Source organism: Moschus berezovskii, chromosome 6 (genome assembly GCF_049115385.1).
Source record: "Moschus berezovskii isolate FMDL1 chromosome 6, NW_MosBer_1.0, whole genome shotgun sequence".
Lineage (NCBI taxonomy): Eukaryota > Metazoa > Chordata > Mammalia > Artiodactyla > Moschidae > Moschus > Moschus berezovskii.
Genome location: NC_142465.1, coordinates 74,500,887 through 74,517,191, shown reverse-complemented (window position 1 = coordinate 74,517,191; position 16,305 = coordinate 74,500,887). Strand labels below are relative to the sequence as shown.

Here is a 16,305-nt window from a genome sequence, read left to right as displayed (position 1 = left end):
AACAGATGGTTAAAAATCTCCATGAATAGGTTTCAAGACACACAAGTTGGCAGGTGAGAAAGGATTGGTATCCCTCATTTAAAATGAACTTACATGAATCAATAGGGGAAAAAAAATCCCATTGAGGGGGGAGAAAGGCAAAAAAGAATCAACAGTTGTTTAGTATGTGCAAAGTTTCAGTTCAGGAAGATGCAAAATTCTGGAAATGGATAATGGTCATAGTTTCACAAGTGTGAGTATACATAAGACCACTGAACCGTGCACTTGAAATGGTAAATTTTAGTATATTTTGCCAACTGTGCACTTGAAATGGTAAATTTTAGTATATTTTGCCATAGTAAATTAAGAAAATTTATAAATACTCATTTGCCATTCTGAATGTCTAACCCTTGTGGCGATCGTGGCAAAGAACTAGCATGCCAATGCAGGAGACATGGGTTCAATCCCTGGGTCAGGGAGATCCCCTGAAGGAGGGCACAGCAACCCACTCTAGTATTCTTGCCTGGAGAATCCCATGGACAGAGGAGCCTGGTGGGCTATGGTTCATAGGATTGCAAAGAGTCGAAGACGACTAAAGAGACTTGGCAACCCTAGCACCGGGTCAGTCTAATTTGTTGTAGTTTTGTTTTCTGTTAAAATAAGCATAGTTTTCCAGTTTGGTAGGTTTGGGCTGGGGCCTGCAAATTTGCATTTCTAATAGGCTTCCAGGTGATAATGCTGATGCTGCTGGCCCAGTGATCCCAGTTGAGAATCACTCTGTAATGTAACGTAACATAAGGTTTATCACTCGATCCCATAGCCTGTTTACGTGTTTACCTCTCCTTCTGACAGGGAGCACCTGGAACAGGGACTGTCTTGTTTGTCTTCATCTTTTCAGGTTCTAACTCATTGTTTGTTCCTAAGTAAAGTTGTGTTGAATAAATGATTTGGGGGAAAAAAACATGCATTGAGTGATAAGTTCAATTTTTCATGTCATGCTTTTTAAAATTCTGATTTTTTTAAAGTTTCTCTTGAGGAGGATCTGGTAGCAGAGGTCCCACAGTCCTACATGGGAGCAATTGGCTGACACTAAGTGGTGTCCACCCAGTTTGCACCTGCCTGGTTCCTGAGGTAGGGGCATTTGCATCCTGGGGTCAAATCCATTGTCTTTCTGATCCCCTAAGGCAAGGGTTCCCAACCTCCAGGATCTAATGCCTGATGATCTGAGGTATAGCTGATGTAATAACAATAGAAATAAAATGCACAATAAGGAAACGGTAACCCACTCCAGTATTCTTGCCTGGAGAATCCCATGGACGGAGAAGCCTGGTAGGCTACAGTCCATGGGGTTGCAAAGAGTCAGACACGACTGAGCGACGGAACGGAACGGAACGGAAATGTAGTGCACTTGAAACATCCTGAAACCACCCCCTACCCCAGTCCATGGAAAAATTGTTTTCCACAAAACTGGTCCCTGGTGCCAAAAAGTTTGGGGACTGCTGCCCTAAGGGGCTGGATTTTTTTATTCCAAAAGCCAGAAACAGTGTCCTGATTTCTGTTTTCTGCTGTCCTTTTCCTGAACTATTGGTACAAAAAAGACTTGGTGGTTTGAATAGAGGGCTGGGCAATTAGGGAAAGGAGATCACAGAAAAACAGTTGACATCTTGGAATACTATCCCATCACCTAGGTATGAAGTGTTGTGGTCCCCAGATGGGAAAGTGACCCATGCGAGGAGAACCATGAGCATCAGTTAAAGAAGAGCAAAGGAAAGGGGAAAACAGAGGTGTCAGAGCTGAGCCCTGGAATGTTAGGGAGTGTTTCTGTTGACTGTTTACTCTTTTCCAGGCATTGGAATAACCACTTTCTGTACACTCTCTGATTTAATAATCAAGGGGGAGAAGTATGATAATCCCCATTTTGCCAGGTGAGGAGACTAAGGCTCATAAGGTTTGAGAAATTTGCCAAGCGTGGTTGGAATTTAAATCCACACTCATCTGACCCCAGAGCCCATGTTTTAAACCACTCTATTGTGACACCAGCTGAATGGATTGGGTAGGAGACATCAAGCAGAAAGACAGCCTGAGCAAAAACGACATGGGGGCTGTCGAGCACATAATACTATCAATATGTGTGGCGGCTAAGTGTAGTTCTCCCACAGGGCTTGTCGAGGGATGCGTCTGTAGATAACACCAGAAATTGTCATTTATGCCATGTTAAAGAAAATTAGAACTTATTTTGAGAAGCTTCAACTTGAAGACACTAGAAAACAAAAGAAAAAGATGACCTTCTCTCCTCGAAAACCTTGGTACATTCAGACTGGGGGGAAAAAAGTGATCCTGATTTCTATATTTGAATAAATTTATAGCAGAACTAGAGAAAGCCCAGAACAACGTTGGAGAAGGAATAAGGGTTCTTCAGTCTGAAAAGGCAACGGCAAAGGGGATCTTGGAAGTCTATTGTTTCACAGCCAGCAAGGTAAGGAGAAGCTGGGACAGAAGTCTCTACTCTAATCAGAGAACATTTTGCATTTTGAGCAAGACTGGATGGTCCAAAACCTCTAGTTGCCTGCCAGGCCCATAGGTCTTCCTCTGAAAAACCTTTTTTTGTGTCACGTTACCTCGTCATCCTGTCAAAACCGACAGGGCCAGCAACCAGCTAAGCAGGGGGCAGGGAGGGGGCACGGAGCTCCTTATGAGACCCCCTACCGAAGGCAAGAGAGTCTGGGAGGGGTATCCATAGTGACTAGTGGCAAATAGACCCAATCATTTTCTCTCTTCTGGGAAGTTTTCAGTGAAGACCAAAAGGGAAGGGCAATAGGAAACAGAGGCAGAGAAGTAAACAGCATTTGGTAGCATTTCAACAGTATAGTGAACCAGTATAGTGAGTAGTTAACACGTTGCAGAGTTAGACTCTTTGCGTTCAAGTTGATTATCAGCTCTGTGACCTTAACCTCTGTGTCTCATTTTGCACAAATGGAAATAATGATAGACCCTGCCTTGTGCAGGTTGTAGAGTTATATGAGACCATTTATATAAAATGCTTAGTCCATATGATAAGTAAGTATTTTGCTAAATTCTGAAAGAAAAAATTATGTTCAACTTCTCTATCATCCCTGCAGGTGCAACTGCTGGCAGATTCCCAGGTTTCCTTTCTTCTTCTTAAAGCCTTGCGATAAATCCCTAGGTCCCTTTCCCTTGAAAGCTGAACAAGGCTAACATACCAAGCTTAGACATGAAAAGACAAAGTTTCACTTGAAAAGTAGAGAACAAGAGGGCACAAGTTGCTGGTACAAATGTGCTTTCTAAAAGGTTAGATTAAATCATGGAGGATAAAGTCATATCCGATTTACTAAACGAAATTGGAACATGTTGGATTGTGTCACTATCCTTTGAAGTCAACATCAAGGACAATAACTGCAGTCTCTACATACCCTTGAGTTTCTCTGCCAATGACAATATTGGGCTTAATGAACCATGCTTGTGATGAGAGTTGACAATTTTTGGTCTTATGTACTTAAGTACTCGATCATCACATCTCACAATACTAAAACCTCTTGAAGCTTGAAAGAGATTTAGGACTAATAAATTAGCTTTTGTAATGTATTCTGGCCACATTATGCTAAAGTTTGTAGACAATTTCAGATACATCTCATTTGACTCTCACTAGGGCTCTGTGAGGCAGGCAGGTAGGGTAGGAAATCGATGTTCAGGGTGAGACTAGAAGGCTGACTTGAGGTCATAATACCTGTGAAAAATAAGTGAATTCAAACTCAAGTCCCCTGACTCTCAGTCCCCTGCTACTTTTACTAACGAGTGGGAGCTTTTGGTACTTAACATCCCCAGAGGTAGAACAGATTCAATTTTAGTTTTAAGGAGGATTCAAGTGAAAAAATGTATGTTGCACAAAATGTGGCAGGCCCCACAGAATTCTTTACTGCTTATCCTGGATTTGGTTTCAAAATCCTCTCAACTCGGTGCTCTGGGGAGCTAATACTAAAAGATCAGAGCAGACACATGACTTTAAACTTATTTTCATAGAAAAGAGGATTCATAGAGCTTATTCAAGGAAACTGGCAGGGTCTGAGTTAGAAACTGCTAGTGCTTATCCATACCCAGTACCCATGTCCACCTCTTTTCTCCTGGGCACATTTTCCTGACTTGCTTGCACTTGAAGCCAGGTGATTTTGAGTTCTGGCCGATGCACCATGAATAGAAGTAGGCAATCCATTTATTTCCCCTGTCTTCTGAGTGATTCAGGAGATGCCGAAGGTTTTGAGGACTGCTGAGTTATAAGATGGAATAAGATGGATGGAAGTTGGGTTTCTGAGTAACTGGATTAAGGCCCTCGATACATACACCAACCTTCCCTAAACCTGGAACTACAATTTGAGAAATAAAGCTATGCTGAGGCCATGGTGACTTGAGAGCTATTTGTTCAGGAGTTCATCAATGCACACCAGTAAAGGCTGATTTCACTGACTATGCCCTTCCTGGAAATTATAGTGTCATTCTTAGAGGCAATACTGGATGGGAGGAGGGGTCTCCTCACACATTTCTCCCATTCGAGTTCAAAAGACCTCATAAACGTAAAGGATAGTGGATTTGTTTTTCTCTTTCTGCTCCTCAGGACACCTTTCCTATTTGAAAGAAATCACTAGTTGGGTGACCTTGGTGGGAACATAGGAGTCTATGTGTCAGCCACTATCTCATTCCATCCCATGCAAATTAAAGCATTGCCCTTGACAGAGATTCGTCCCACTGAATGTTGATATCTGGGACTTTAAATCTTGAGCAAATGAGGCAAAGCAGCAAGGACAGTTGAGAAATCAATCTCTGAATCCTGCTTGGCTAAGGCCCTGCGCTTGCATTGCCTTGGTTCCTACCCATTTGCCAAGCTTAATTCCCCAAACAAAATAGATTCTGTGAAGTGTGTAAATCTCTCCAATATACGCTCTGTCTGCCTGTTAGCTAGAGTCCATTTCTACTGCCTGTGCCATGTGTTCAGGTGTGAGGGTGTGTACACATACGCACACCACACATAATCTAGCACCAATGGCAAGTGTGCTTGGCAGGACAATCTTTCCAAAACATAATTGTTTGCAACTTTCAAAGGATTCCATGATTCTTTACCTCTTTCAGAACAAACCCCACACATATGAACATGACATCCCAGAAGCCTTTTCCCTTGCTTGTCTCTCCTCTCATCACTTCCCCTCTTCTGGAGGCTGTTCCCTGGGCTCACCATTTCTCCACATGACTGTGCCTCCTGTGCACTTGGCCTCTTGTGCCTTTCCCTTTCTTGGTCTCTTGGCAAGTTCCTGCCTATCATTCATGTTTTAGCTCAAGGATGATCCATGAAAGAGTCCAGTGATTTTTCGTCTATACTATGTATCAGTTCAGTCCAGTCGCTCAGTCATATCCAACTCTTTGCAACGCCGTGGACTGTAGCACACCAGGCTTCCCTGTCCATCACCAACTCCCAGAGCTTGCTCAAACTCATGTCCATCGAGTTGGTGATGCCATCCAACCATCTCCTCCTCTATTGTCCACTTCTCCTCCTGCCTTCAATCTTTCTCAGCACCAGGGTCTTTTCTAAGGAGTCAGTTCTTCACATCAGGTGGCCAAAGTATTGGAGTTTCAGCATCAGTCCTTCCAAAGAATACTCAGGACTGATTTCCCTTAGGATTGACTGGTTTTATCTCCTTGCAGTCCACAGGACTCTCAAGAGTCTTCTCCAACATCCCAGTTCAAAAGCATCAATTCTTCAGCACTCAGCTTTCTTTATAGTCCAGTTCTCACATACATACGTGACTACTGGAAAAACCACAGCTTTGACTAGACAGACCTTTGTTGGCAAAGTAATGTCTCTGCTTTGTAATATGCTGTCTAGGTTGGTCATAGCTTTTCTTCCAAGGAGCAGGCATCTTTTAATTTCATGGCTGCAGTCACCATCTGCAGTGATTTTGGAGTCCCCCAAAACAAAGTCTGTCACTGTTTCCATTGTTTCCCCATCTATTTGCCATGAAGTGATGGGACTGGATGCCATGATCTTAGTTTTTTTAATATTGCGTTTTAAGCCAGCTTTTTCACTCTCCTCTTTCACTTTCATCAAGAGGCTCTTTAGTTCTTCTTCACTTTCTGTACTATGTGTACTTGTTTTAAAAGCATAGCCCGAATTACACTTTATTGCTATTCTTCACGAGTGTGTCCTTCTTACTAAGTTACAAACTTCTCAGGACAGTGTCTGTCTAGTCATCTGTGTATTAAATACATAGGATATTTCTTGACACATAGTAGATGCTCAATAGCTATTTGTTGACTGAATGAATGAACACGATTGATGTCTGTGAGGCTTTGGCCTTAAGTAGAAGATTCCTTCTAGAATCACTGCAATAAAGACTGTGCAATATTCCAGCCCCAAGCTATCCAAAGGTGGTTTAGAAAACAGAGACACCATCTATCTTGAAATAATTTTTAATGTTTTAAAATGTAACTAGTGTGCACAATACATGTTTTAGCAGTAGAAGAATGAAAAGTGTATATGGTGTTTAGGAAAATTGACATTACAAAACAAGACCATGTTAAGAAAATTCTCAAAAGTAGAAGTAAACATTAAGTAAAAACCAAATAAACAACATGCTAAGAGACAGGATTTAAAAATCCTAATAAATGTACTTGCTTAAATCCAGACTTGGGACATTGAGATTTTCTTTGCCACTTAAAAAAAAAAAAAAAGCAGAATGCCCTTCATTTTAAAATGCATTTAAAAAAAATGTTTGCACATTGTTTTCCTGCTGGCAACTGTAGTATAATCAAGTATATAAGAATACCAGCTGGATTCCAATCTGATAGTAAAAAAGTATACCACCTGGTCCTCTAGTTAAATATACAGGTCACCAGGAAAGTGACAAAAAGTCACACTACACACTACCTTTCAGACCCTCTGTGCTATCCAGGCCCCAAAGTGAACAGTTGAAAACAACTTCAATGTAAGAGAAAATGCAAACAAAAATCTACAGCACCTTATGATTTCTAAGCATAGGAAACAAGCAGAATGGACATACAGGAAGAAGGGGAAAACGGGTAAGACCAATGATGTGCTCTTCAGTAAATTCCATTTCTACGCAGCTGCTCAAATGGACAGAATGGTGATTTATGTTTTGGTCATTGGGAGAAAAAAGATGATGTTCAACATTTCCTCAAATTTTGGCAGATCCCTCCAAAATGTAAAGATCAGAGATAAGTTATCCACACAATAATTTCCCAGGCCTTCATCAAATCACTAGGTAGCACCATAATGGTAGAGGTCATGGTGAGGAAGAGGAAGTAAAGAAGAAACAAAGATTAAGCTTTTTCTTCCTACTTGCTCTTCTCCATCAGACCGCTATGGTCAAGGAGTCCTCAGAAAATCAAACCATCAAAAATGCACTTTATGCAAATAAAGCATTTTCCGGTAGTGCTTCCCTCAACACTTCAGAAGCATGTAATCCAAAGACAAGCAGATTTCTCTAGGATCCTAACAAGCAGTGCCAGCGTGCAAAGTTTAATGCACAAGAACGGCAAATGATGAGAAGAGCTTCTTGGTCATGGTGGGGTAAGAATTAAATCCACAGAGAAGGCATTTGCTAGCACGTTATATGCTTATAAGAAGAAAAAGAATCCAAAGTTCATCTGTTTCTTTTTCAGATGTGAATTTCACTGAGAATGGGGGTCCCATTTTATCAACTTTTTCTGACAAGTAAATTCAAGTTACCAATTCAAACCACTCCTGCCTTATGTAAAAATATTAAAATCTTATATAAACCTTACCAATGGCCTGAGAAATGCAAGGACATTCACGAAGAGATGTGTGCAAAAAGTGTTTCTCTCAGAGAGCAGCATAAGTTGAGAGAAGAACCACCCTCTAGAATGAGATTTTAGAAGGGGTTTGTTTCTATTTCCATTAAATCATCAAGGGAGGTTTTATCTAAAATTTGTGCATAGCATAAAAATGTATTTAATACATTTAAATTCTAAACAAATACTGACCATCGGTATCACCAAATGTGATTAGGTATATTTGTAGAATTTGAGGACTTACTATGTAAGTTTCTATTATATATGAATAAAATTTAATTGTACATTTCAAATACAATTATCCTTACTTCACATCATTTATTTAGAACTTTCAACCCTTTAAGAAGCTGTACCAAAGTTAAAAAAAAAATCATTAGATTTGATAGTAACAGGTGAGGAAATACAATTCCTTAAGGGTTGAATGAATAAGCCAGATATAAATGCTTAAGAAAACATTTATAAGTATTATATAGGTAATAGAATTAAATACAAATTGTTTTCTGTTCATTAAAAAGTCTCTTTAGGACTCGAAAATGGTGCACGTGCAGGGGCGTTGTGATGTGCATGTCTCTGCAATGCTGACATTACTGGGTTACACAACTTCGGGCTAACACCATGCCTCACACAGGATCAAGAATATGCCCCATCTGTAATGCCGCTGGTGGAAACAGACTGGGTACCTAAGTGCTGGGCTTCCAATCTCTTTTCCAATGTCATTTCCTCTTTAGTTAGTAGATGAAGAAGCTTCTGCCTTCCCTGTGGCTTCCTCACCGAACAGCAGCTTTCGGAGTATATTTGCATAAAATGGTCCATATACTTGTTTGTTGAGATTCACGATGTTTGCGTATTGCAAGCCTAGTGACTCCAGCTCTTGCTGAACGACAGCAAGGCCTCCTGGCATGGGAGGCATGCATCTTGGAGGGCTTGGCAGACAAAGCAGACTTTTCATGTATAGCTGGATTCGTTTATCTGGGGGGAGAGAAGATATGTTTATCTGTCCTATTATTAAAGCACATACTTTTTAAACATGAGAATAGTAATTGTGGTAGATGGATTGCAACAACATTCTCAATTCTTTACCCCCTCCCTATACTCATGCCCTTTCCAAGGTAGCCTGGCAGTTCTTCCCATCAGGGCTGGAGTCTGGGTGCCCAGGCTTTGGATCAGGGATGGCCTTCTGACCTGCTTTGGCCCATGCAGAATGTGGCCGGAGTGATGGTGTGTGAGTTCCATGCTCAAGAGGCATGGTTTGAATCTGCCCTTTCTGCCTACCACCTCCATGTAAACAAGCCTGGGCCAGATGAGAGCCCATGTCGAGGGAAGCCCAACTGTTCATCTTAGGCCATCCTAGACAAACCAGTAGCCAGCCAAATCCCAAACACTTGAGACAGTCCGGGGAGACCAGCAGAGCTAACTACCCATGCGGCTGCTTACCATAAATGCATGCATTGAGTTCAGCAAGACCAAATGAACTGCCCAGTTGCCCCACAGCCTGGTGAGCAATGATAGATGGAGTCTTAGGGAAATCTGTTAGGCAGTAATAGCTAACTAATAAAACACACAGAGCACTTTCAGGGTGGAGTGGGGAGTCTTTTATAAAAATCAAATGTCCATAATTTTAGTTATATATCCTAAAGCTGAGTATGTAAACTGGGACTGCTAGTTTAGCCCAGACAGTGTTTTTATAAAAAACAGAAGCTATTTAAAATGAGGGGCTTTCACATAGAAAATCACATTTTTGGTTCTTCTTGAAAAATCTACAGATCTGGCAAACTTGGGAGCCCAAACTGCCACATGGCAAAGGTGAACATACGTCTGGGTTTTCTCAGGACAGTTGAAGTTGACACCTGCTGTCCTGGTCTTATTAAAAAGAATACTTTCAACAGTGTCCTGGGTTAGAAAATAAATTATATGATCACCCCCCATGGGGGCAAGAATCTGGAGGCACTCAGGAAGGACCACCCCAACTGGCACTGCCACCTTCTCCACTCTTCCTGCTTCTGTGCCTCTGCATTTGAGAAGATTCCACAAATGCATACAAATGCTTTAAAAAGGGAAGCTGCGGTGTCCGGGACAAATGGCACTGGACAAGCCAGACCTGCTCCAGCCCAGGCTGCTCCAAGGACATTCTCTGGCTCTGAAAACAGAAATCTCACAAATAAGAACATTTACTAAGGAAAATGAGTGAGTGAGTGAAGTTGCTCAGTCGTGCCTAACTCTTTGCGACCCCAGGGACTGTAACCCACCAGGCTTCTCCATTCGTGGGATTTTCCAGGCAAGAATACTGGAGTGGGTTGCCATTTAAATACACTCATCCAACACAGACAACTGTAATATTACTGAAATTCTTATATCCAAACACTTCTACCCCAAATCATACATTTCAGCCAGATCTGACCTAGAACTCAAAGTGCCCAGTGTCCCATGTCCATATCTTAGCCCAGACTATTACTAGAATGCCCTTCCATCTCACTTCATCTCTGCCAAAGTTGAGAGCATCCACGCTGATACTAAAGTCATCTCCTTTCTGTGGCTTTCCTTACCATCTGTTATATTCTCACCCCTTATTACTGTTATTTGAGAATTTCTCTCTCTCGCTTCTCAGACAGTAGGCTTTCGGAGGGTGAGGGCTACATTTTTAGCCTTTATTTCCCTGGTCTGGCAGGCTGTAGGCATATCACAAATGTTGACTGTAGTGAAGTGAGAATGGCATGAAAAAGGTCTATGAAGATAAACCCCAAACTGAAAACACAAGGAGCCAGAGAGGAGTAGGGGCTGAAGAAGACCTGAGCCTTATCCATAAATTTTCAACAAGAGGAAATTATTCATGGAGGGATCACTTGTACAGTTGAAAATTACTTTTTAAAAATGTAGGTGGCTATTAGCATGCAAACAATTTCCATAGATCATTTTTATCGTATATATCTGAAAATATTGGTTTGAAAGAAAACTTGCTTTCTAATTATCTTTTTTAAAGGCTAAGAACACAGTGGGAGTTGTGATTTTATTGTAAATAAATAGCACATCAACTGAGAACAGAAGAAGGCAGCCTGTGGGTACCATGAACAACAGAGGAGGAAAGCTAGGGCTAAGCTGGAGCCCTTCTTCTGTCCTAGGGATCCCTCTAAGGTCTGATGTATTCTAGCTCCTCTGTGGGCAGAGAATTCAGAGCAAATGGTCCACTAAACTCTCCGTTAGGCTGGCTGCTAGATTCTCATGAGCCCGGGTCTATTTTTGTCACAGTTATGGTCGGGACACTTTTCTGTGAGACTGTTTAAAGAATGCAGGTCTTTGAAAACTGTTATTATGCTGACAAGTAGTTCTGTCTCTTCTATGGATGAGTCAGTTTTTAGGCCAAGACTAAAGTGATGGAAGTGTCTGTCCACTGAGGAGCAGCCAAACCCAGCCACTGCCAAAGACATGCCCTTGGCTTCCAGAGCCTAGGGAAGAGACACTCAAGTGAGTCATGCAAGTTGCTAGGCAACAGTACTTTGAACAATGTTACAAAACACTTTCAATTTGCAAAAGAACAGGAAACTTGGAATAGGGAGGGCTGGGTGGAAAAAAGTGGCTTGACTGGACTTTAAGAGGCCTCCTCAGGGTGGGGCATCTCCTGGCCCCCAGCTTCCCCCTCTCTCTGGCGCTGCCAGTAGTTCCCTGATCTAAAGCAAGGGCACAGAGAACACCCGAGGCTCTGGCCAGCCTGCCAACAGGCAGCAGGGCTCCAGCTCTGACTGGAGTACCCATCAGAGCATGTGAGAATGTGAGTCAGACAGGAAGACTCCCTACCCTGAGACCCGCTGGTTATATGGCCTCAGGTGAGAGACACTTGACTGCTCCAAGTCTCCATGCATTCATTCATCCACTCCACTGCTGACTTTAAAAATTAATACACAATGTGAGAGTTGCAAACTGAATTTTATCTGGGGCAATAGGGGACTGCAGCCTGGGAGACAGCACCTCAGATAGCTCTGAGAGACCGTTCCAAAGACAAAGGGGAAAGGGACAGTATATGTGTGATTTTGGTGCAATCAAAAACACATTTTTATGAAAGGTTTCTACTAGTCTCATGAAGCTTCTGCTAGTCACAAGAAACAGTCATCACTATGAAGGATTTTAGTGTTTTTCTAGATATGAGGAGATATGTGAATTGGGTTTATAAAATCAGTTCTGGAGAATATCTAACTCGTGAAGACCTATCCTGCCAGTTTTCCCCTGAACACACAGTGCTTCTTTTCTGTTCTCCATCCTGAACTCCTTTCAGGGGGTGTTGGACGTCAGCAGCTGCAGCAACACGTGATTTAATCCTTAGAGAGGTAGATGGCAAGTGCCAATCTGTGATTGACACCTCAGATACCTATTAAAGGTCATCTCTGGGCCCCGCCCCCATGGTCTGGGGAAATCACGATGAGCAAAGATGCATCCCATCCTCCTCATGAGACCTGTGCACTAGCGAGGGTCTCCTGGTACGAGGCAGAGATGGCTGACAGCCTGCCCCTCCTCCTCTGAAAAGCACCATGGCCCAAGTGCTGGCTGTACAGCCTGAGATGACAGGCTGTGACATGCTTGTCAGCAGTGAAGGTCATGCAGGGCAGGGCTCGGCCACAGGCAGCTGAGGTTATGTTGTGTGTGTTACCGTCCTCACTGTCACCCCTCAAAGCCCACGTGCCGCCCACCAGAGCTCTTAAGTGGCCTGGGTGCTTAGATCGCCAGCAACCCATGTCCCAGGGATAAGGTTGAAAGACACCCTTTAAGAATCTCAGCTAAACAATAACCAGTGTTTGTGTTCCTAGGGAAGTCAGTGCTGTGCTTTGAAAACTTGCAGATTCCTCCTGGAATGTTTGGATATTCAAATTCCACACTCTTTGCTCCATCTGTTCCTCTCCCACTGGCGCTGACACTTGCTTTGTCTCCCACATCACCTTCATCCCCTTCTTATGGCCACAGCACCCTGATTCTGTCTGGGGGAAACAATTGCTTCCCTAGTTTCAGATCAGGTGTTCAGGTAAAGCTGACTCACATTGGCTCCAGGAACTGAACACTTGTCTGGGGTTAAGTTTCTTCCACTCTGGTGACCAAAAATGGGATGTGACCACCAACTGGAGCTAATGGGATTCAATTCTGGGGTCATAGTTTGAGCTAAGAGGGGAGGGAAACTGACTGGTTTTTTGTGTGTTTTTTTGCCTTGATTTAAATATGGAAAGATGCAGGCTGGAGTGGAAGTCATCTTGCTATGTTGGGAAGAGACTATTTTAGAGACAGCCATCCCAGAGGAAGGCAGCACTGAGGGACCACAAGTGGGAAACAGTGCCAAGACATCATCTGAACTCTTATTAAGCTGTACCAGCAGCCAATCGCCCCAACTGCTCTTTTCTGTGATATGAGCAAATACAGTCCCTTCCTGCTTAAGCCACTTTGTTGTTTGGTCACTAAGTCATGTCTGACTCTTTGTGACCCCATGGACTGTAGCCCGTCAGGATCCTCTGTCCATAGGATTTCCCAGGCAAGAATACTGGAGTGGATAGCCATTTCCTTCTTCAGGGAATCTCCCAGAACCAGGGATCAAACCCAGGTCTCCTGCTTGGCAGGCGGATTCTTTACCACTGAGCCACCTGGGAAGTCACTTTAGAGTTTTAAATTATCTGTAACAGGTAACAGAAAAAAGTCCTGATACAGTCTCCATTTCCCCAACTCACCAACACAATTTGATCCTGAGATATTAATTTTCTTAGCAATCAAATAGGGAACAAAAAAATCCCCCCACTATGCCTCTCAACTCTATGGCCCTTTTAACTTTTAGTCTTTCTAAGCTTGACCAAGCAAGGGGCCTCAGCTCACACAGGTTAGCTTCCATCAGAGCATGTGTCTACTTTCTGTGAACATACTGCCATATGGTTTGGATTGCTGTATTGATCTAGGATTTTAAAATGATGGCAGCATGACGTTATTTTCTTCATAAAACCCTATCAGCTGGGTAGTAAGGTAGAAGACCCTGAAACATCCCCCCCACTTCACTACATATACATACATAAGCAGCAGTGAGTCTCAAACCTTTGAAAATATTAATGCTTTCTTCATGTTTTCAATATTTATTCACCAAGAGAAGCGGGTAACCTGCTAAAATTTGACTGATACTTAACATTAGCCAAAGCCAGCATGGTAAAGAATATTGACATTGAAGCAGAAACCAATAAAAATAAAAGGACTCACCAATTAAAGACCAGATAGGATTGTCCTCATCTTCGATGCTTGAGAATTGGCCTACAAGGTTAGCTTGAACCTCAGCATTTAAAGTTGGTAAACCTCTCTCCATTAGGGTCTTGTTAACCTCAACACAAGTCTGAATGCCGATAGAATTCAGGACTTCCTTCAAGTTAAAGGTCCTACAAAATATGAAACAATAATTCCACCAGGGACAGTTTTTATTCAGCAAGTTTTTGTTTGTTTTGTTTAAAAAATATACCAGCTTGTTTCAAATGTCTACTAATTTTCTCTCATATAGACAAAAATTGCCTCTATTAGAATGAGCTTAGAAAATAGGAAACTCCTCCCAACCACCAAGCTTTATATGCATCAGACTTTTAAATGCTTAAAACCACTCAATTCTGTAGGGAATATGAAAAGCACAGACAGAAAAATGTGGTCCCTGAAAATAAATCCGCAACCCCATTTTCAGGCAGGGCTATCAGAAAGGGATAGAAAATATTTGTTTAATTTGAAAAATAAACCCTCTGGCCTGAGTGGATTCGTAGATTTTGGTTTTAATGTGCTTAGAAAATAAGATAGAATCAATTAATTTATCCAGCCTGTGCAGGAAACCTTTAACACCAACCAAAAACAAGAAATATTCAGAGGCCAACACCATAAAGACAAATTACCTAAAACTCTTGACCTATCATGATGAAAGATAAGAGACTCTTTCCCACTGTTACTTTCAAGTAGCTGATCAGTAATCCCAAATATATACAGTCCAGAAAGATGTAAAAAGTAGTTAGTGGTGGTTATTTAATAGGTAAGGAAAAAGGTATAATAGGAAGCAGCATTTGCTGTGTCCACACTATTGTGAATGATATTGAAAATTGTATCTTGTTATTCAGAAAGGATCCTTAAGACAACTTTGTGCACAATGGGAATTAAAGGATAAGAGAAGGGGGGATGGTGGTGAGGGGAATTAGACAAAACAACAAAACAGTCAGATAGGCAGAACAACTATAAAGAAGATGACTTAACAACTAGTTATTAAGAGCTAACATTTTTCAAGCACTTACAATGTGCCACACACCTGCTACACACGAGACATCTTCAGTTCAGTCACTCAGTCGTATCGGACTCTGCGACCCCATGAACCGTAGCACGCCAGGCCTCCCTGTCCATCACCAACTCCCGGAGTCTACCCAAACTCACGTCCATTGAGTCGGTGGTGCCATTCAACCATCTCATCCTCTGTCATCCCCTTCTCCTCCTGCCCTCAATCTTTCCCAGCATCGGGGTCTTTTCAAATGTCATCTTAAGTTGCCATAACTCTAAGGTAGGTATCTTTATATCCCTTCTTACCGTGAGGCCATGACACTCAGAGTGACTCAGGATCCTATTCAGTGGAATAGCACAGCTAGGATTTAAACCCTGGTTTGTCTAACCCAAAAGTCTGTCCTTTTAGTGACCATTTGCTATGTGCTTCATATGAATACTTAGGCAGTACTGGAGGGCTTCCCAGGTGGCTCAGCAGTAAAGAATCTGCCTGCCGATACAAGAAACGCAGAGATGCGGGTTCAGTCCCTGGTTAGGAAGATCTTCTGGAGTAGAAAATGGCAACCTACTCCAGGAATCTTGCCTGGAGAATTCAATGGACAGAGGAGCCTGTTAGGCTATAGTCCAAGGGGTTGCAAAGAGTCGGACACAACTGAGCAGCTAACACTAAGCAGTATTTGGGGACTCACTAAAGGCTTAATAAATTAGAATTCCTAGAAAATAATGATTACCCAGTGTGGGGAAATACTAAGAGCAGGTTTCTGAAAACCAGAGCAGGTGTTTTTCCTTACAGGTCTTGGGTCCTGGAATGTGAAAGAAAAGAGCCTGGCAGGTTAGTGCCAGGATCAGTAGAAAGGGCAGGGACTTGACAATCAGGCTTGGGCTCGGGTCTTGGCTTGACCTTTTCTTGGTGTACAGCCCAAAGCAAATCCTATTCTCTCTGAGCTTTAGGTCAAAATGAGAACTCTGGATTGCTGGAACCACTTGGGCTAGTTTGACTTTTAAGATTCTAGGATTTTATCAAGTCATGCATGTGCTCTCTGAATAACAAGCAGGAAGATGGGATGTTGGATGTATTGGGTGTAAAGTCCCTGAAAACACCTGAGAGGACAGTCAGTAAGAGGAAATCCATAGGAGACCCATGGAAACACCCAGTCATTGGCCAGGATTAGAAATTTTCTGACTTGGACAGGATTCCCAATAATGCAAAATTGAAATGGGATTCTAGTATTCAATGATGGT

At 42.3% G+C, this 16,305-nt stretch overlaps 1 protein-coding gene across 1 annotated transcript in view; it reads right to left on the bottom strand.

Moving 5' to 3' along the window:
• Positions 1 to 6,437: 6,437 nt before the first annotated feature.
• The window catches only part of TCP11L2 (t-complex 11 like 2), a 40,397-nt gene continuing 30,529 nt past the window's right edge, over positions 6,438 to 16,305 (bottom strand). The window contains exons 9-10 of the mRNA XM_055395224.2: positions 14,026 to 14,198; positions 6,438 to 8,784 (exon numbers count right to left, since the gene is read on the bottom strand). Coding sequence (XP_055251199.1) covers positions 8,540 to 8,784; positions 14,026 to 14,198 — 418 coding nt within the window. The 3' untranslated portion in view covers positions 6,438 to 8,539. The remainder of the gene's footprint in view (positions 8,785 to 14,025; positions 14,199 to 16,305) is intronic.